At 46.9% G+C, this 21,531-nt stretch overlaps 1 protein-coding gene across 12 annotated transcripts in view; it reads right to left on the bottom strand.

Annotated features, from left to right (window-relative positions):
• Nucleotides 1-21,531, bottom strand: part of mast4 (microtubule associated serine/threonine kinase family member 4) — a 571,101-nt gene that overhangs the window by 12,086 nt on the left and 537,484 nt on the right. For all 12 annotated transcript variants that reach the window (XM_085981755.1, XM_085981763.1, XM_085981673.1 and 9 more), the window contains 4 exons: nucleotides 17,748-17,968; nucleotides 5,454-5,651; nucleotides 1,310-1,536; nucleotides 1,094-1,216 (listed from right to left, as the gene is read on the bottom strand). In XM_085981755.1, coding sequence (XP_085837881.1) covers nucleotides 1,094-1,216; nucleotides 1,310-1,536; nucleotides 5,454-5,651; nucleotides 17,748-17,968 — 769 coding nt within the window. The remainder of the gene's footprint in view (nucleotides 1-1,093; nucleotides 1,217-1,309; nucleotides 1,537-5,453; nucleotides 5,652-17,747; nucleotides 17,969-21,531) is intronic.

Below are 21,531 nucleotides of genomic sequence, written 5' to 3'. Positions count from 1 at the left end.
GTGAACGGTTGTTTATCGGACTGGAGGAAGGGATACAGTGGTGTTCCCCAGGGGTCGGTATTAGGAACACTGCTTTTCTTGATATATATTAATGACTTGGACTTGGGTGTACAAGGTACAATTTCAAAATTTGCAGATGACACAAAACTTGGAAGTATAGTGAGCAGTGAGGAGGATAGTGATAGACTTCAAGAGGACTTAGACAGGCTGGTGGAATGGGCAGACATGTGGCAAATAAAATTTAATGCAGAAAAGTGCGAAGTGATACATTTTGGTAGGAGGAACAAGAGGCGGCAATATAAACTAAAGGGTACAATTCTAAAGGGGGTGCATGAACAGAGAGAACTGGAGGTGTATGTGCACAAATCATTGAAAGTGGCAGGGCAGGATGAGATAGCGGTTAAAAAAGCATATGGGATCCTGGGCTTCATAAATAGAGGCATAGTGTACAAAAGCAAGAAAGTTATGATGAACCTTTATAAAACACTGGTTCAGCCTCAACTGGAGTATGGTATCCAATTCTGGGCACCACACGAGGGGTCCAAACAGAGTAGATAGAGAGAAACTGTTCCCATTGGCGGAAGGGTCGAGAACCAGAGGACACCGATTTAAGGTAATTGGCTGAAGAACCAAAGGCGACATGAGGAAAAACATTTTTTATGCAGTGAGTGGTTATGATCTGGAATGCACTGCCCGAGAGGGTAGTGGAGGCAGATTCAATCGTGGCTTTCAAAAGGGAATTGGATAAGTACCTGAAGGAAATTTTTTTTTCAGGGCTATGGGGAAAGGGCGGGGGAGTGGGACTAGCTGAAGTGCTGTTGCAGAGAGCCGGCACGGGCTCGACGGGCCGAATGGCCTCCTTCTGTGCTGTAACCGTTCTATGATATGCCATAAATATCAGCATAAAGGGGAGCCAACAATTTATTATTTTCCAACAGATGTAAACATCAGTTGAATAATTTAATTATTCATTTTTCAGCACTATCTCTAACTTTTCAATAAAAGAACGATACAAGTTTTTATGAAAAAATTGAAACTATAGCTGCACCACAATACATTACGTAGAATAATATCTTTTGTGCTTTAAGTGTACCTTGACAAGCAGTTCTACCACTTCAGTGTGAACTAGGCCAAGCACTGGCTCGCTATTTACATGTGTTATGAGATCGCCAGCCTTTAATCCTGCAGTGTGAGCCGCACTCCCTTCTTCAACATTCTAGTAGCCAAAAATAAAAATAATAAAATAAATCATTGCTTGAGAACAATCAAAACATGAAAATCTACACAGCGTCATCTCACATGCACTTACCCAAACAATATGATGGACTGTATAAACATCGCTATCACCCATGTATACTCTAATTGCTCGCAGTGTGAAACCATACTTCTTTCCTGAACAGTAGATAATTATAGGAGGCTTCGGGCTTCCAGAGCTTGTGGAGGAGTCCCGACTCGGCGATGAATCTCTTGACGAAGGGTCAGAAGAAAGGGAGTGTGGGGAGATTGGGCTAGCCAATGGAGAAGCAGCAAAAACATCTGAAATGAAAGGACACAATGAAAATAAATCTTTTAGAAATAACAACAGAAAACGTTGGAAAAGCTCAGCAGGCCAGGCAGCATCCGTGGAGAGAGAAACCGAGTTAACGTTTCAGGTCGAAGACCTTTCGTCAGAACTGGAAAAAAGCAGGAAATGGAAAGCAAGTTTAGGGGCTGGGAAAAGGGGGGAGGGGATGAAAGAACAAAAGGGAAGGTCAGTGATAGGACAGAAAGCAGGAGAGATTAAGAGACATTGAGACACATTGAGAGATATTCAAGGCGAGAGGAGATGGTAATGGGACAGGTTAAGAAACACAGGATGGCTCTAGATGAAGTGTGAATTGCGCTGGCAGAATGAAGGACAGCTGCCATGTGGGAGGGAAGAAGAAAAAAGGGGGCCAAACAAAAATTGTGTATATGATAGGGGCCGAGGTTAAGATCTGAAATTATTGAACTCTATGTTGAGTCCAGAGGGCTGTAAAGTGCCTAATCGAAAGATGAGGTGCTGTTCCTCGAGCTTACGCTGAGCTTCCGTGGAACAATGCAAGAGGCCGAGGACGGTGAGGTCTGAGTGGGAATGGAGCGGAGAATTAAAGTGACAGGCGACCGGAAGCTCGGGGTCCCCTTTACGGACTGAAAGGAGGGGTTCCGCAAAGCGGTCACCCAATCTGCGTTTGGTCTCCCCAATGTAGAGGAGACCGCATCGTGAGCAGCGAATACAGTGTACTAAATTGCAAGAAGTACAAGTAAATCGCTGTTTCACCTGGAAGCCACAGATCTAAATCTTTTAGATCTGTGGCTAACTGCTGGCTGAATACGTGGGGAAACACAGTTAAAACAACTTAGGGCTTCAATCTTACTCACAATCATTGTTAGGTATCAGAAGCATGCCTAAACACTCAGGGCTAGATTTTAACCGCCGGTGGGTTTCGGGCGGCCAGCCAGGAGAGAAAGCCCGCCGGACGCCCGACAGACCAGGCGGGAGGCCCCGGTCGGTCCATTTTGAGACAGACTTTGGCGGTATAGGGCCGGTCAGCTGCGGGTTGAAAACGTATGGGCCTGGGTGAGCTCACTGGCTCCTGGGCAGAAAAGGTAGGTCGTGGGTGGGGAAGGCGGTGGTGGGGTGGAGGGCGGGGGTATCTGTGTTCGGGTGGGGTTATCTTACAATCTTGATTTCCTGGAGTAGGTTTTACAAATTAGTGCTCCCAACGCAGAGCTTTGCGAGATGGCTGCACGTATTGGAAATTAAGGATGGAGGTCAGCAAGTTCCACGTGGTTTTTTTAATGGATGGAAAGTCATTGTGGAGTATGTTCACCTTCTCGTCTCATCTGGAGCTAGAGATTTGTTACTTGCAAGAATCAGCACTCAAGGGGGTTTCATTTTCTCTGGCAGCACATCAGTTATTTGGTTCACATAAAATTCTATTGTGCGCTAGTTTAATAAAATAAATAGCTTCATGATTACATTAAAATATTCCATAGAGCAATTTGATGCCCACCAGTGTGTTACCAAGCTGCAAGGTCCACATGCACTTGAAGGGATCACGCTCAGACATCCTTTTCAGCACGATAGCTTGCCAATGGTGTGATAAGCCCGTTTGCTGAGTTTAGAGTAGATTTTATATTCATGGAACCTGGGCAGCACTGGAGGCAGTCTGAGCAGGCACTGTTGCTACATGCCACCGAGAAGGACCCACAAAACCCACCAATGATACGAGTTGACTGGAACTGATCTGGCTCAGGTAACCCTTACTGGACCAATAGCATGTGTGAAAATGACTGCAAAAAGGTGTGAATTTCTTAATGGACAATGTTCCTAGGTGATTCTCTTCCCCCTCACCGCCCCCACCCCCAGATCCCAACAGTATGTAGAGCCTAAATGGATGAGGAGGATTGTTGGGACTGTTTCTCCTTTCATGTCTCAATTCCAAGCAGGCATTGAATTTCAACAGCTTCATCCTTATCATCACCATTAGCACAGCTTGATTTATAGTTGTTTCAATACACCCAGAAGCATTTTAACTACACATAAAACATCAATCTTGCTTATTGGTTATACTGTGCATAGCTTCCTAAAATATGCAACAATTCTTTTAAAGAAAATACATACATCATCAAATCTTAAATTCTTGCCACAAGCTTGCTGTTGTGACAAGTTTTTCTTTGGTTCCTAATGAAACTCTGCTACAGACTGGAGGAGCTCAAAGCTCGAAAAAAATGACTAATTATAGCCTCCGGTCCACAAAAGTATGCAATAAAGACAGATTATCTACCATGCGGGGGTCGCCTTATTTCTTTGAATTATGTATGCATTGTCCACACATTGTAGGAGTAAATCCGAGCATTGCTTCTGGGTAAACAAGTTGCTTAGCATGCGCGTGCTGTAGACTGGCAGTGCTGTGCCTGGTCTCCTAGAACCTCAGGTTATTTTAAAACTAAGCTAAAAGAAACTACAGTAACTAGCAATACCTCTAACCCCAGGACAAACCTATATCCCTAAAAGGTCCGAGGGGATGGTTGGGCACGATCATGGTGCAAGAAGTATGCAAACATTTCTTTTGCTTTTTCAGACTGCGTCTTCAATAATATGAGGCACTTTTGGAACCCAGGGTACATGTGGCGGGTCGTGATGATGTCCATTACATGAATCCAGTGTGCCCATTAGCAATAGGAAATATATTGCATTTTTCAGTGCTTGGAGACAGTCTGACAGCAACAGCCCTGCTGGGCCTACATTGTCTGTGCTGAGCATAACATTTGTATTTAAGTTGTTGTGTTTGGCTACAGTATGTCTAACTCTTTGAAACGACTGCCTGGAGAGCATGTAGTTGGTCAACAGTTGTTACCATATGACCTGAACAGAATAGGACTCGCTGCTGAGCCTGTAGGTCCATTTAATTAAATTTTTCCTGGCGTGATTCATGTATTGCGTAATAGGGACAGCAATACTTTGTTTTCAGCTTAGCTTAGGCAGTCCCTCGGAACCGAGGATGACTTGCTTCCACATTAAAAATGAGTTCGCAGGTGACTGATGAGTCCAATGCGGGACCTACAGTCTGTCACAGGTGGGGCAGACGGTGGTTGAAGGGGCGGGTGGGCGGGGTGCTTGGGTTGACGTGCGCTTCTTGCGCTTGACTTCCGCTAGCAGTATGTTTGTGTGTGTGTGCTAGGCCGTTGTAGCAGAGCCTGGTCTCCAATCGTCTTGGATCCCCTTGCCATTGGACCAAGACCTTGCTCTGTCAAGTCCGTGTGGTAGCTGGTGTGCAACGGCCACCCCACGTTACAAGAATTCACGCACAGGCATCTTCCACCCTTTAAAATGAAGTTCGGGACCTGGAATGTCAGGACCCTCATGGACAACCGCTTTGTTTTAGAAGTTCATTGGCCACTGCCAATGCCCAAATTATTAGGATAAACCTGAAAACACAGACTGGGCAGTTTAGAAAGAGAAAACACATCTGAAGACAATAAAATCTAATCTAACCTGCTTTGAGGATACAATGAATGCTTATCCTAATTAGATAATAAAAGGTGCAATGAGAGGAGCAGAGAACACAATCTTTTCATTTGTGCTAAGGCATACGTCCTGGGGCTTTCTATAGTATCAGCAGCACATGGTTTTTCCAGAGCCCTCCATACAGGATATGGAGAACATTAATTATAGGATACAACACTCTTGCAAATAAGATTATCTTAAAACTGTTTGCGAAACATTAAACAGAACAGATAATGCATTTAATAAATTAGATCTCATTTAAGGAAATTTCTCTTGATTTTAAGATGTATATTGCTGAAATATGCTCACCTGTTAAGATTAAAAATCTGAAGAAAACTTACAGAATCCAACTACATTTAGGCAGTTGTCTATTGCAAAGCAAAGCAGTGTGTTTTGCACGTGCTGTTACTGATTTCCATACCTGCCGGGATCATGAGGGAGAGAGCGGTGGCGGAGGCCGATTTCATCACTTTGCCTGATCTTTCTTTCTCTGTGCTTTCTAATCGCTGACGGGCCAGCAGTGGAACGCTATCACTTGCAGTCTTTGAAGAAATATCTGTACTTTCCACACTGTCACTCCTGGTGTTAATCTGATCCAGATGTTCTGAAAAACTGCCAACTGTGCATAAATAAATGCATTCAATCAGTTTCTCCCATTTCATTATACATTCTTTAAGTGCACGCTCTTGAAAATGAAAAGGAAAATATTACACTAATCCCAACATCTAACAGCAAAAGCCTCACCGGTCTGAAAAATTCTAAATAGCAATATTTCAAAATGAATTGAAAATCAGCTTATATTTCACTAACATTCATACTTCCACTATTTTAGTATCTCCCCTTCCTCCAGATGGAATTAAAATAACAATCTCAGAAAGCACTAGAGGACCAGCTGCTGTGAAAATTAGATGTATGTGGGACAAGAGAAGACAACTGAGGCAACGTTTATGAAAAACACATTCCTGTCGCCTCTTGCAATGAAATGTTTCATTGATTAGAAACTGAAACAAACACTATTTTGATTTCCTAGCTCAATGAATTTACATTTTACAGAAGCCAGCAAGCTCGGGGGAGTCTCAGGCCACACTGGGGAGACAAATCTGAATATTTAGATAACGCTGCAAATTGCAAGTGCAACACCGCTATGAGATTTAATCTCAAATCACAAACCACAAGATGGAGAGTTGTACAATTTAAGATTTTCAATACCATGCTCTGTCCAGTTACTGATCAGTGTGTGTGAAGAACATAAGACCATAAGAAGTAGGAGCAGGAGTCGGCCCTTCGAGCCTGCTCCACCATTCAATAAGATCATAGCTGATCATCTACCTCAACTCCACCTTCCTGCACTATCCCTATATTCCTTGGGCCCGTTAATATCCAAAAATCTATCGATTTCAGTCTTGAATATACTCAACGACTGAGCCTCCACAGCCCTCTGGGGTAGAGAATTCCAAAGATTCACCACCCTCTGAGTGAAGACATTTCTCCTCATCTCAGTCCTAAATGGTCGACCCCTTATTCTGAGACTATGCCCCCTAGTTCTAGACTCCCAGCCAGGGGAAACAACCTCTCAGCATCTACCCTGTCAAGCCCCTTCAATCCAGAGCATAATGACAAAAGATGCTTGTAGGACTCTCAGCAGCCAATGATATATAAATAATTGAAGTCCTAAGGTGAATAGGATGCAACAGCATTTCTGTAGTGCTTCTTGAGATGCACAGGAAGATCTCTCAGAATGATCAGAAGTTTGGAAACCATAATGTAGATTGACATGCAAGATTACTTCAAAGGATTTTGAGAGCTTTGGACAACTTGGGGGAGAAATTGAACTCACAGAAGTCCATTTTGCGCCTGAAAAACGGTGGGCAAGAGTTGACTGGGGAGGGGAGGAGGAGTTAAGAGACCAGTGGAGTTCTCAGTGTTTAACAGGGAGTGAAATGCACGGAAGTGTTTATAAACATAGTAAGCTAACAGACCAGGGCACCTTGGCTACCCCATTGCCGCACAAGACTTGTCTGATGCTATATTTGGGTGGACCTGTAAATAGGGAAACTGCCTGCCTGTCTGAAATAGATGCAAGGCTGCTTTATCTTGGAAATTGGGGTTCTACGCTGGTTGTAGAACACTGATACAAAATTCAGGTACAAAGAGGTGGAGCTTGCACCTTGCTGTACCAGGTCTTGAGTGGCGCAACGAGCAGTCTTTAAAGAAAATCTTCTACCGGCATGTAAACAGTAAGCAGGTATTAAGAGGCGGGGTGGGGCCCATTAGGGACAAAGAAGGTTATATATGCTTAGAGGCGCAGGGCAAGGCTAGAATACTCAATGAGTACTTTGTATCGGTGTTTACTAAGGAGGTGGATGCTGACAAAATATCGGTAGAAGCAATGGAAGGGGTGAAAATTGATAGATGCACTAGAAAGGCTGGGTATGCTTAGAGTGGACAAACCGCCTGGTCCAGATGGCTTGCATCCCAGGTTGCAAAGGGAATTGGGGGAGGAGATAGTGGAAGGGCTTGCCTTAATTTTCCAATCTTCCCTAGATGCGGGGGAGGTGCCTGAGGATTGGAAAGTGACAAATGTGACACCATTGTTCAAGAAAGGGTTTAAGGACAATCTTAGTAACTGCAGGCCGGTCAGTTTAACATCAGTGGTGGGTAAAGTTTTAGAAACAATAATCAAGGAAAAAATTAAAGGGCACTTGGAGAGATTTAAGCTAATTAAGGAGAGCCAACACAGATTTCTGAAAGGCAGATCGTGTTTGAGTAATCCAATTGAATTTTTTTGATGAAGTAACAGAGAGGATTGATGAAGGAAATGCAATGGATGTTGTCTACATGGATTTTCGGAGGGCATTTGACAAAGTACCACATAGAAGGCTGTTTAACAAAATTGAGGCTCATGGAATAGGTGGATCAGTGGCAGCTTGGATAAGGAGTTGGCTTAAGGACAGAAAACAGCGAGTTGTGGTAAATGGCTGTTTTTCAGACTGGAGGATGGTAGACAGAGGTGTTCCCCAAGGGTCAGTACTGGGGCCACTGCTTTTTTTGATATAAATGACCTGGATATTGGAATACAGAGTAGAATTTCTAAATTTGCCGATGACACCAAACTTGGAGGTGTGGCAAACACTGATGATGATACCAATCGACTGCAACAGGACATAGAAAGTCTAGCAGAATGGGCAGACAAGTGGCAGATGGAATTTAATAGAGAAATGTGAGGTGATGCATTTTGGCAGAAGGAACAGGCAAAGGCAATATACACTTAATGGCACAGTTTTAAAGAGTGTGCAGGGACAGAGGGACCTGGGAGTTAATGTGCATAGGTTCCTGAAAGTGGCGGGACATACTTAGAGAGTGGTTAGCAAAGCATATGGGATCTTGGGCTTCATAAATAGAGGTATTGAGTACAAAAGTAGAGAAGTTATGCTGAACCTTTATAAAGCACTGGTTAGGCCACAACTGGAGTATTGTGTCCAGTTCTGGTCACCACACTTTAGGAAGGATGTGAAGGCCCTTGAGAGGGTGCAAAGGAGATTTACCAGAATGGTTCTGGGGATGGGGGATCTTAGTTACAAGGACAGGTTGGAGAAGCTGGATTTGTTTTCATTAGAGCAAAGGAGGTTGAGGGGTGATTTGATAGAGGTGTACAAGATTATGGTGGGTTTGGATAGGCTAGACGGGGAAAGGCTGTTCCCACTAGTTGATGGTACAAGGACTAGGAGACACAGATTTAAGGTTTTGAGCAAGAGATACAGGGGGGATGTGAGGAAAAACTTTTTTACGCAGTGAGTGGTGAGGACCTGGAACTCGCTGCTGACGGAAGTGGTGGAAGCAAAGACAATCAATGGTTGCAAGGGGAGACTGGATAGGCACTTGAGGGAAATAAACTTGCAGGGCTACAGGGATAGAGCGGGGGAATGGGACTGACTGGATTGCTCTACAGAGAGCTGACACGGACTCGATGGGCTGAATGGCCTCCTTCTGTGTCGTTATGAGTCTATGACCACTGGAGGCCACTCAAAAACAGTCGCAAAACTTTTTCTGAAAGTTAGATTTTTGTGGAGACGCGAGATGCCACAAAAATACTGCGGGCTGCTGCTGGCCTGGGCTCGCCCCCTCGGCTTTGCCTCCCCCTCCCAGGATCTACCTGTGGGAAAGTCTCAGTGTCAGAGCTGGCCAGGACTTTGTCAAATGGCCGCCCACAGCTCACCACATCTATTTAATTTGGCTCTGGCCGGAACAGACAGAATGCGCAGTCGCTTTGGGTGCAAGTGAAACTTCTCCTCCCCCACGCCCTCTATTGTTTTGAGGATCCTAGATCATGCTAGTGATGTTTAGTAATTACCCCATACAACTTAGTGAGTTTAAAAAGCAGTGTGGGTCATTCATTGGATGCGGAATATTAGGCATAATTCCCCTCTTCACATCTTGATCGTATCGAGTGACCTTGGCCGCTCCCCTCCCACAATCTACTGGCTGGGCTTCTCTGCTTCTGTGCTCGCTAGCTTGTGAATTTCCACTTGTTAAAGTGAATGGTGGAAAAATCATGAGCCAGCGAGTGCAGAAGTGGAAAACCTGTGGGCCTAGAAATTCAGTATCGCCACATTTGGGATGTTATAGTCGAGCGGTCGCTAAATTTAGCGCCCGGCGCAAATTATCGCCACCTTCAGCAAAATTGACTTGCTTCGCCCCAAGAGGTGCTTGGTGCGCTAAAACAGGCGCTGCACGACTGTCCTAAGACGCTAAGCCGGAGAAGCGAGGCACTACCACCGAGGGCGGGCGCAGCGCAGGTGCGGCCAGTTAGCGACTGCAGGCAGACACGCTGGCGCCGGTCAGCTCTTAAAGGGGAAGGGTCGATTTGGACTGCAGCCACGCCCTGCACATTGGAGCCCTGATTCTCGGCCTGGACAGAGCTGCTGCCACATTCTAACGCCTAGGACCATGGAGGGGGCCAGGGAGCGAGCGCAGCGGTTCAGTGAGGGGGCCCTGAAGGTTCTGGTTGGCGCAGTGGAGCGCAGGTGATCTATCCTGTTTCCGGACAGTGGCAGGAGGCCGCTGCCCAACGAATATCGAAAAGCTTGGAGGGAGGTGGCACACAGAGTGACCTCCAGCAGCATGGTACCTAGGACCCCTGTGCAATGCAGGAAGAAGTTCAACGACCTCACTCGTGTTGTCAGGGTGAGTACCCTTTTCAGTATCCTCTTCATCCCTGCATGTGCACCTTACTTTATGGCCAAAGGGTCCTGAAAGCCCCAATGCCCAGCCCTCATCCAACACCTATGGGCCTTTCATGAAACTCACATGCACATTCACCACTTTACACACTGTAAGGGCTATTCGACCATGGGAGGCAGTGCAGCCAAGATCAGGGCTACACACTGTAAGGGCTAATCGACCATGGGAGGCAGTGCAGCCAAGATCAGGGCTTCACACTGCAAGGGCTATTCCACCATGGGAGGCAGTGCAGCCAAGATCAGGGCTTCACACTGTACTCCGAGCCCGTCCTTTCTCTTGCAGGGCAAGCTGGCGCACAATAGGAGGCAGCAGCAATGGACCGGGGGAGGCCGTCCTGACCTTAAAGACCTCAGCGATCTGGAGCAGCATGTGGAGCGGATTATGGCAGGCCGGATGATTGGCCCCGTCGCCACTGGAGATGCCGACCCCGTTCTGGACAGCAATGGTAAGGTCATCACCTTTTTGACCTCTCTCCTTCAACTTGTGCCTCACACCAGCATCCTTTGACACTATCGAACCAATACAGTGCAGTGCAGCACTCATGCCTCCCTCGCTGCCGCCCTGTCCTCACGTTAAAGCAACTCTTGTACCTCCCTGCTTTCAGGTGCCGATTCGCCAGGTGAGGAGGCGGGCCCTCAAGCTGCCACTGTGAGTGATTCTGAAGGCGAGGAGGAAGAGGAAGCCGGACCATCAGTGCCACCCTCAGCCGAGGCAGCCCATGACCATAATGGGGACACGTCATCCCTGGAGGGGAGCAGGGGGGTGGGGGGAAGGGTCTGAGGAGGGTGAAGCTCCGGGGCCCAGCGGGCTGCAGCAACGCGGGGGGGGGGGGGGGGAGGTGGGGGTGGGTAGGGAAGCTCGGCGGCCTTCTCCCCAGAGGGAGAGTCTGGCCTCCAGTCCTGCTACAGTGAGCGCAGAAGAGGTGCGGCTCCTCGCTGAAATGGGCACCCAGGCGGAGCACAGGCACACTGAGCTCATGGCTGCAGTGGCAAGGATGCCTGAATCCATTGAGTCACTGGCAAGGAGTGTCCAGGACTTCGGCACAGCACTGGCAATGAATCTGCAGGACTTCGGTGCAGCACTGGCAAGGAGTCTGCAGGACTTCGGTGCAGCACAGGCGGCTTCCACGCAAGTGCTTAGTGGTGCCATGCAGTCAGTGGCTGGTCTGATGCAGACACAGATTAGGGCCACACGAGCACTGACTGTTGCCACCCTCACTGGATCGGGCAGGATTCACCGGGGCCCTCGACGCAGCAGGCCAGCAGTCTGTGCTTCAGCAGATTGCTGCGCATGCTGCAGTGCTGCCCCGTGGGAGCGCCAGTGTGTCGTCTGACCAGGGAGTGCCTGTGCTCTGTCAGGATGGCAGCATTCCTGCTCCCAACACTGTCACTCCTCCACTGCAGCTGCCACCACCCGTAGGACAGACTGCTGCCGCCCATGCAGAGTTGGAGCAGTCAGCAGCCGGGCCCTCCAGGCCCAGAGCTGGTCCAGGCCGTCCCCCAAGGGCATCTGCCGACTCACTTTCTGACACTCAGCAGCCTTCCCCCAGCCTTGCTGCAGCCATTGGGGTCCCATTGCGGAGGAGCTGCAGGGTGGGGAGTGTCCAATCTCGCAAGCGAAGCAGATCACCCTCGCAGGCCAAAAAGCAGGAGGTGTGGCAAAATGCTGTTAATTTTTTTAGTGAAGGCCGAGGATCATGCTCATTTTTGGTTAACTCTTTTGTTCATTGTCTCCAGGTTGTGAGAGCCAGTTATGTGTCTGACTTTTTTGGGGGGTTTCTCTGTATTTCTTTGTCATGCGGGAAGGGCACAGAGTTTGTTAAATAAATAATTGTCTTTATTCAGATTGTGCATGTTTGCTCTTTGAACTATTTGTTGCCTTGACCGGCTCAGGGTTTGCAGAACCGTTCCATTCATGTTCTTTCAATGGCACAAGCCATTCCCTCAGAGGGGGCCTAGAACTGACTTGCAATAAGCTGCTGACGGACGGTCCTTGCACTTTGTGCCTCCCTCCCGTCTTGGTGCTCCTCCTCCTCTGGTGGTGCTCCAATGTCTGCTGGCAGTGGCTGAGTCCTGAGGATAGCCAGGTTGTGCAGCATGCAGCACACTACAGGAAACTTTGGTTTATCCGGAGGTTAACTGTCCGGAATGCTCGAGCCACCGGCAAAATTCAGGAGTCGGTTCAGTAAGTTTTTTTCTTTTCGTTGCTTTTTTTCCCCACCAGTCAGGCTCTGCAAGGTCTAGCTAAAGCTGTTGCTTAGCTACAGAGACGCTTGCAAGCTACGGCCGACTGTTTAGAAAAGCAACAGGGTTTGTTGTTAGATACGGAGCTCAAAAGCTTCTGTATGTTTTAACATTAGCGCTGGTTTGTCCGGCAGTTTTGATGGGACGGCAACAGCTCGGTCCCGTTGGTGCCGGATAGCACAAAGTTTCCTGTACAATGAAATGGGAGACTCGCTCAGGCGAGTACTGAAGGGCTCCCCCGGAATGGTCCAGACAGCGGAACCGTTGCTTTAGCACGCCGATTGTGTGCTCAATGATGTTCCTGGTCGCTTGATGGCTGTCATTGTATCGTTCTTCAGCAGGGGTGCTGGGCGCACGGAACGGGGTCATCAGCCAGGTGCACAAATGATAGCCCTCGTCCCCGAGAAGCCAGCCTCCTGGGTGAGCCGGGGCTTCGAAAAGGTCTGCCACAGCAGTCTGGCGCAGGATGAAGGCGTCGTGGCTGCTGCCTGGAAAGCGGGCATTGACAGCTAGTATCAGCTGTCTATGGTCACACACCAACTGCACGTTCAACGAATGGAACCCCTTCCGGTTGCGGTAATCCTCGGCATTCTCGAGGCGCCCGCAAAGCCACATGCGTGCAGTCAATGGCGCCCTGGACCATGGGGAAGCCCGCTTTTCTTGCAAATCCCAATGCGCGCTCTTGCTGCTTGTCCAGGGTCACGGGGAAGGAAATGTACTGACGTCTCCTTTTGAAGAGGGCATTCATGACTTGGCGGGTGCAGCAATGCACCGCGAACTGGGAGACATTGGCAATGTCCCCAGTAGCGGATTGGAAGGAGCCGGTGGCATAGAAGTTGAGAGCCACTGTCACCTTCACTGCCACCGACAGAGACGTCCTGCTCCTCAGCTGAGGCTGCAGATCTGTCTGAAGCAGGTGGCAGAGCTCAGTGACCACCTCCCTTCTGAATCAAAGCCTCCGAATACACTGCTCCTCAGACATGTTGAGGTAGGAGAACTGCTGGCGGTATACCCTGGGAGGGTAAGGCCTCCTGTGCCGACGCCTGTTGGCCCTCCTCCGTCTGGCCATGATTGGCACTCTCTCTTGGCGTCTGAGCCCTCTCAATGCAATGGAGAAACCCAACGTTTCCACCCATTGCAGCCCCCATAATATGTGGCCACTCAAGGCTATGGCACTGAGAAATCAATCCAACGGCAAAGTTCTGGGCCGAAGCCAGAAGTACCTGTGCGAGCGCTGAGTCAATGCAGAAAGCTCTCTCCCTTTGTCTCTCTGCAAATCTCTCTGTCTCTCACACAGGAGTGGTCCAAAAATGGCTACCACTAAGAAGCCAGGAAGAGCCCCCTTTAAATAGCACCCCCCCAACCCCACAGTGACTGGGAACTGTTCCACTCAACCAGTCGCTGGGAGCGCCAGGTGGAAAGGGGGGCGCCACTGAAGTTCCAGTTCGGGGCGCACCAAGGGCGTTGCACCATGAAATGACGTAAGGATATGCGCGCGCAGCTGAGCAGGCGTTGCGGTTTTGCGCCGCCGCTAAATGTCCGCTCAATTTCGCGAGAAGCGCAGGTCTCGCTGCGCCCGGGCACCAGCCGCTTCGCGCCCCACTTATTGCCCTCTTAAGGTGCTAACGGCTGGCGCTAACAACTGAATTTCTCCCCCGTGATCTCTAACTTTTTGTTAAAAATGTGTGACGCGTTTTGTAACCAACAGGGGACAGTCACAATGAGCCTTCCTAATTTACCCAAGCACCTTTGTGTCCCTCCTTGCCTGAAGGCAGCAGAGACGGTGAGCAGGAACTCTGTTCCGTTTCCCCTTCCCAGTGCAGGGACGCTGAGGCCAACTGCGGCGCTCTGGCTGATGGGTTGAATTAGGGATCCTCGTCTGTCTGACTCAGAGCCAGAGCATTTACTGGCTGAAAGGGGGTGGGTCTTAGCCAGACTGAACTGAACCATTACAAATCAACTTGCTTAAAAAACACACACATTTAGAATCTTAATTACAGATTATAACGTTTATGTAAATACTCAATTTGGAAGACTCATTTCATGACCTAATCTCATGATGTTAGAGTAGAGACTCTTTTTGGACAGGTTTAACAAAATGACTACTGGTGAAAATTCACGGAAATCACAGAAACCCCACAGTGCAGATAGAGGCCATTTCGGCCCATCGAGCCTGCACCGACACATATTCCACCCGATCCCCGTAACCCCTACACCAACACATATCCCACCCTATCCCCGTAACCCCACGTATTTAATCCCCCTAACACTAAGGGTCAATTTATCATAGCCAATCAACCTAACCCGCACATCTTTGGACTGTGGGAGGAAACCGGAGCACCCGGAGGAAACCCATGCAAACACGGGGAGAATGTGCAAACTCCACACAGACAGTCGCCCGAGGCCGGATTCGAACCCGGGTCCCTGGCGCTGTGAGGCAACAGTGCTAACCACTATGCCACCGTGCTGAAACAGGGCACAAGTAGTGTTAAGTACCAAAAGGACTACTTATATCACACTGTATCTCCTAATTTAGTGATTTAGCAAGTATTCTATGTGCAAAACAGAAAATTACAAAATATAGAGAATATTTAACTTTTCCTTAAGCTCCAGTTTTACATTGATATTGCTAATTAAAAGTTTTGATGACACGTTGGATTAGTATGGTAAACCTAATGGTTATGGTACTGGACAGGTGCAATAAGAAGGGGTTAATTCATAATCTTGTTGTGCGGGGTCCTTTAGGGAAGAGTGACCAAAACATGATAGAATTCTTCATTAAGATGGAAAGTGAAGAAGTCCAATCCGAAACTAGGGTCTTAAATTTAAACAAAGGAAACTACGAAGGTATGAGGAGTGAGTTGGCTATGATAGATTAGGGAGCTTCATTAAAAGGCATGATGGTGGATAGGCAATGGTTAACATTTAAGGAACAAATGCATGAATTGCAACAGTTATACATTCCTTTCTGGCGCAAAAACACAAAAGGAAAAGTGGCCCAACCATGGCTAACAAAAGAAATTAAGGATAGTATTAGATCCAAAGAGGAGTCATATAAAGTTGCCAGAAAAAGTAGCAAGCCTGAGGATTGGGAGCAGTTTAGAGTTCAGCAAAAAAGGACCAAGAGATTGATTAAGAGGGGAAAAATAGGAGTATGAGAGTAAACTTGCAAGGAACATAAAAGCAGATTGCAAAAGTTTCTACAAGTATGTTAAAAGATTAGTGAAGACAAATGTAGGTCCCTTACAGACAGAAACGGGAGAATTTATAATGGAGAACAAGGAAATGGCAGAGCAATTAAACAAATACTTTGGTTCTGTCTTCACGGACTTCCCAGAAATGCTAGGGAACCAAGGGTCTAGTGAGAAGGAGGAATTAAAGGAAATTAGTATTCGTAAAAAAAGTGCTGGAGAAATTAATGGGACTGAAAACTGATAAAACCCCAGGGCCTGATAATCTGCATCCCAGAGTACTAAAAGAGGTAGCCCTGGAAATAGTGGATGCATTGGTTGTCATCTTCCAAAATTCTATAGATTATGGAACAGTTCCTGCAGACTGAAGGGTGGCAAATGTAACCCCACTATTTAAAAAAGGAGGGAGAAAAAACAGGGAACTATAGACCGGTTAGCCTAACATCAGCAGTAGGGAAAATACTAGAGTCTATTATAAAGGATGTGATAACAGGACACTTAGAAAATATCAACAGGATTAGGCAAAGTCAACATGGATTTATGAAAGAGAAATCGTGTTTGACAAACCTGCTGGAGTTTTTTTTGAGGATATAACTGGTAGAATAGATAAGGGAACCAGTGGATGTGGTGTATTTGGATTTTCAGAAGGCCTTTGATAAAGTCTCACATAAGAGGTTAGTGTGCAAAATTAAAGCACATGGGATTGGGGGTAATATACTTGCATGGATTGAAAATTGGTTAACAGACAGGAAACAGAGAGTAGGAATAAATGGGTCTTTTTCAGGGTGTCAGGCGGTGACTAGTGGGGTACCACAGGGATCGATGCTTGGGCCCCAGCTATTCACAATAAGTTTCAATGATTTGGATGAGGGAACCAAATGTAATATTTCCAAGTTTGCTGACGACACGAAACTAGGTGAGATTGTGAGTTGTGCCGAGGATGCAGAGAGGCTTCAAGGTGATTTAGACAAGTTGAGTGAGTGGGCAAATACATGGCAGATGCAGTATAACGTGGATAAATGTGAAGTTATCCACTTCGGTAGGAAAAACAGAAAGACAAGAGTATTATTTAAATGGTGATAGATTGGGAAATGTTGATGTACAGAGGGACCTGGGTGTCCTTGTACACCAGTCACTGAAAGCAAACATGCAGGTGCAGCAAGCAGTTAGGAAGGCAAATGATATGTTGGCCTTCATTGCAAGAAGATTTGAGTACAGTAGCAAGGATGTCTTACTACAGTTATACAGGGCCTTGGTGAGACCACACCTGGAGTACTGTGTGCAGTTTTGGGCTCCTTACCTAAGAAAGGATATACTTGCCATAGAGGGAGTGCAGCGAAGGTTCACCAGACTGATTCCTGGGATGGCAGGACTGTCGTATGAGGAGAGAGTGGGTCGACTAGGCCTGTATTCATTAGAGTTTAGAATAATGAGAGGGGATCTCATTGAAACGTATAAAATTCTGACAGGGCTAGACAGACTGAATGCAGGGAGGATGTTTCCCCTGGCTGGGGGTTCTAGAACGAGGGGTCACAGTCTCAGGATACGGGGTAGGACATTTAGGACTGAGATGAGGAGAAATTTCTTCACTCAGAGGGTGGTGAACCTGTGGAATTCTCTACCACAGAAGGCTGTGGAGGCCAAGTCACTGAATATATTTAAGAAGGAGATGGGGAGAGAGCGGGAATATGGTGTTGAGATAGAGGATCAGCCATGATCATATTGAATGGTGGAGCAGGCTCAAAGGGCCAAATGGCCTACTCCTGCTCCTATTTTTCAATGTTTCTATGGACTTGCAACTGAGAGGGAGTGTTCAAATCCTATCGTGGCAAGTTATGAAACTGAAGTCAATCTATGGGCTGGTACCAGGAAAATAACCATGAAATCTGCTGGATTGTTGTGAAAATCCCACATGTCCTTCAGGGAAGGGAACCTGCCACCCCCTACCTGGTCTGGTCTACGTGTGATTCTAGTCCTACACTGTGGGCTTGTCCCTTCCTGCCCACATCCGAAGAATTCTTTTCACAAAGTAAATGGTACCTGAAAGAGTGGAGCTACTGATGGTGCTTGGAGTGGTTGCATCAATCTCGTCCTGAGATGTTCCTAAGGAAAACATGTTCTTCTCCTGGTCCCTGTGAGAGTCTTCATGAGACAGAGATTCATCATCTTCCGCGGAAATAGCAAAACTTGGCAGCATCCCAGAACGCTGATAACAGTTGTTGTTCTCACTACTTGACGAGTGAGATAGAGACAGGTGTTGCCTGAACACAGCAGAAACAAGATACAATATGTATTACTAGACAGGATTTCTGCAATGCCTGGAATAGTGTACTTAGTATTTATATTTAAAAAGACAACCACAAGAAACGATATCGCTTGCACCCTCTTTCTAACTGAGCTTTTGTGTTCTGACTCATACTTGAATCTGTTTAATGGATTGGGATTATCCAAAAAAGAGGATTTTTATTAAATGGTGAACTTCCAAAATGTTATGTTAGGTTACACTTTACTGCAGTCAAACTTGAAAGGAAGGATTGTTCCTTCAGGTAGTTCCCCATTCCCCAGAAATGTCAATTTGAGCTTTCCTTCAGGGGTCATTCAAGAGGTGCTATTTCAGGCAGGTCACTGGAAAATACTTGTATGGCCGATTTACTTACACGGCAGGCATGCCAAGAGATCAGTCTATTTTAAGTGTACTTTTGGTCAGCACTATTGTGTTGTATCCGTGTGTTAAATGAAGACACGGAATGCAGGAGCTGGTTTAACAGGTGTTTACTGAACAAAGTCTGGAGGTGAACGAACAGATGCAAGACGCTATACAGGCTTATATACCCGAGTGGTCACGACCGGTATTACAGTACACAGGGGCTCTTAAAGGTACATTCACTACAATTCCTCCCCTTTTAGATAATTAGTACATAACATTTTAAGTAATCATTAATTAACATGTTTGCAAGAACAATAATCTGCACATTTGCTGCAGTTAATCAATTATAAGTCAGTCTCTCTGGAGGCTTCCTGACTCGGTCCGGATAACGCCTCGGTGGTGTAGTAGTTTTCGGTGGTGTAGTAGGTTCTTTTGGCAAGGTCGATTCGGCTTGAATGCCAGTGTCGGGTTCATCCGGTTCCAGTATCACCGGATCGGAGGTAGATACTATGGGTATCTCTGCTTCATCATTAGGCGTATAGAGTTGTGGTGTAGGTTGTCCCTTTTCGGATGACTCTATGATCTGGTCAGCATGGCGCCTTATTATGCTTTCACCAATGTCCACGGTATACATCAGCGGTCCTAGTCGTGTGCAAATAGTTCCAGGCTGCCATTTCTCGGTACGGTAGTCCCGGGCCAAAACTTGTTGACCTATCTGGAAGGTTCTAGTTGGCCTTTCATTCATGCCTTGAAATTGCCGGTTCTCCACGTCCCTTCTGATGTTTGGCTTGATCAAATCCAGCCGGCATCTTAGTTTTCTATTGAAAAACATCATGGCGGGAGTTTGGTTTGTAACCACGTGTTGCATTCCTGTACGCAAACAAGAAGTTATCTACCTTATGTTGTAGATTTATGTCTTCATTACCCATGGCCTTTATGGCCTTCTTGAAGGTCTGGACAAACCTTTCAGCTAATCCATTGGTGGCGGGATGGTATGGGGCGGACGTGTAGTGCTTAACCCCATTGTTTTTTAAGAACTTCCTGAATTCTTTGGACACAAATTGCGGTCCATTATCAGAACAGATCTGTTCAGGCAGCCCATTCCTGGCAAATATGGTCCTTAATACTGTGATGGTTTTTTCCGTGGTGGTGGAGGACATCTTTATTACCTCCGGCCACTTGGAGTGTGCATCAACCGCGATTAAGAACATTGAGTCCATAAATGGACCAGCAAAGTCGATATGTACCCTTTGCCATGGAGATGAGGGCCACTCCCATGGATGTAGAGGGGCTTGTGGTGGGGCGTTTTGGACCTTCTGGCATCCTAGACAGCTCTTGGTCATTTCTTCGATGTCTCCATCGATACCTGGCCACCACACAAACGCTCTGGCTAGGTTCTTCATTTTCACTCCACCCAGATGCCCCTCGTGAAGCTCCTTTAGCACTTTATCCTGGAGTTTGGGTGGAATCACCACTGACAGCTGTTCTCTTCTTTGCGAGAATGCTGGCAACAGTGGTTCGCCATGTGCTGGCCATCCCTTCACCGTTAAATCGTAGACTCGTGAGAGAGTCGGGTCATTTCTCGTTTCCTTTTCAATGGTAGAATTTGTTACTGGTAGACATTCCACTATGGTTGAGTGGAACATCTCCACTGGGTCCACTGTAGGTGCCTCTTCTACCGTTGGTAACAGTAGGCGCGATAAACCGTCAGCATTCCCATGCTGTTTTGATCCTTTGTATTCTATGTCATATTGGTGTGCCCCTAGGAAAAGGGACCACCTCTGTAGCCTTTGCGCTGTCATAATGGGAACGCCCTTTTTAGGGTTGAATATGGAGACGAGGGGTTGATGGTCAGTCAACAAGGTAAATTTTTGTCCGTGTAGGTAATGGTTGAATTTCTTCACTCCCCACACCAGGCTGAGTGCTTCCCTGTCGATCTGGGCATAGTTACGCTCAGCTGAGCTCAATGAGCGTGACGCAAAAGCTATCGGCCGCTCCGAGCCATCAGGGAATCTATGCGGTAATACCGCTCCTACGCTGTAAGGGGATGCATCGCACGCCAGTCTGATTGGCAGTGATGGGTTGTAATGAGCCAACACTTCCTTGGACGTGATCAAGCCTTTGCATTTATGGAAGGCACGTTTACAGTCTTCGCTCCATTTCCAAATTACTCCCGTTTGTAGCAGTGCATTAAGAGGGTGCAGAACAGTTGACAAGTTCGGTAAAAATTTATGATTGTAATTTATCAATCCCAGGAACGACCTTAATTGTGAGACATTTTCAGGTGCTGGGGCTTTTATGACCGCTTCAATTTTTTCAGGTGACTTATGCAACCCTTCTTCGTTAATTATATGGCCACAATATATTTGTTTCTGCAAAAATTCGCACTTGGGGCGATTTGCTCGTAAGCCCCGTTCTCTCAGTCTAGTGAGCACCTGCTCCAAATTGGCAAGGTGCTCGTTGTCGTTTTCTCCTGTTACAAGGATGTCGTCTAGGTAGCATTGAGTCCCCGGAATCCCTTGGAGGACTTGCTCCATAGCTCTTTGCCAGATAGCTGGAGCTGATGCTACTCCGAAAACCAGTCGATTGTACTGGTACAGGCCTTTGTGTGTGTTTATCGTGAGATACTTTTTAGAGGCCTCCTCAACCTCCATCTGTAGACATGCCTGTGCCAAGTCAATTTTGGTGAAACGTTTCCCTCCGGATAGTGAGGCGAAAATATCTTCTATCCTCGGAAGAGGATACTGTATCGTGTGAAGGACCGGGTTTACAGTCACCTTGAAGTCTCCACAGATGCGAATTTTTCTCTGTTCTTCAGATTTATCATTATTCAACGTTTTGTTCATGACCGGGACGATGGGTGTTGCCCACTCGCTCCAATCTACCTTGGATAACACGCCTGCTTTTTCCAAATTCTCCAGCTCTGCCTCGACTGCTGGATGAATTGCGTATGGCACCGGCCTTGCCTTAAAAAACTTGGGAATTGCCGCATCTTCCACTTTTATTGAGGCGGTGACGCCTTTTAAGGTTACTAGTTCCTGTTGAAACACTTCTTTGGCGTTAGCCAAGATGTCTTTTAATCGTTCAGGTATGACGTCATCATCATTTTTTTCCTTACTGGTCACCGTCAGTGTCTGAATGGAGTGCCAGTCTAAACGTATCTTCCTGATCCATTCA

The sequence above is a fragment of the Somniosus microcephalus genome, chromosome 1, assembly GCF_052327205.1.
Source record: "Somniosus microcephalus isolate GS21.2 chromosome 1, FLI_Smic_1.0, whole genome shotgun sequence".
NCBI lineage: Eukaryota > Metazoa > Chordata > Chondrichthyes > Squaliformes > Somniosidae > Somniosus > Somniosus microcephalus.
This window is presented reverse-complemented; position numbering and strand designations above follow the sequence as displayed.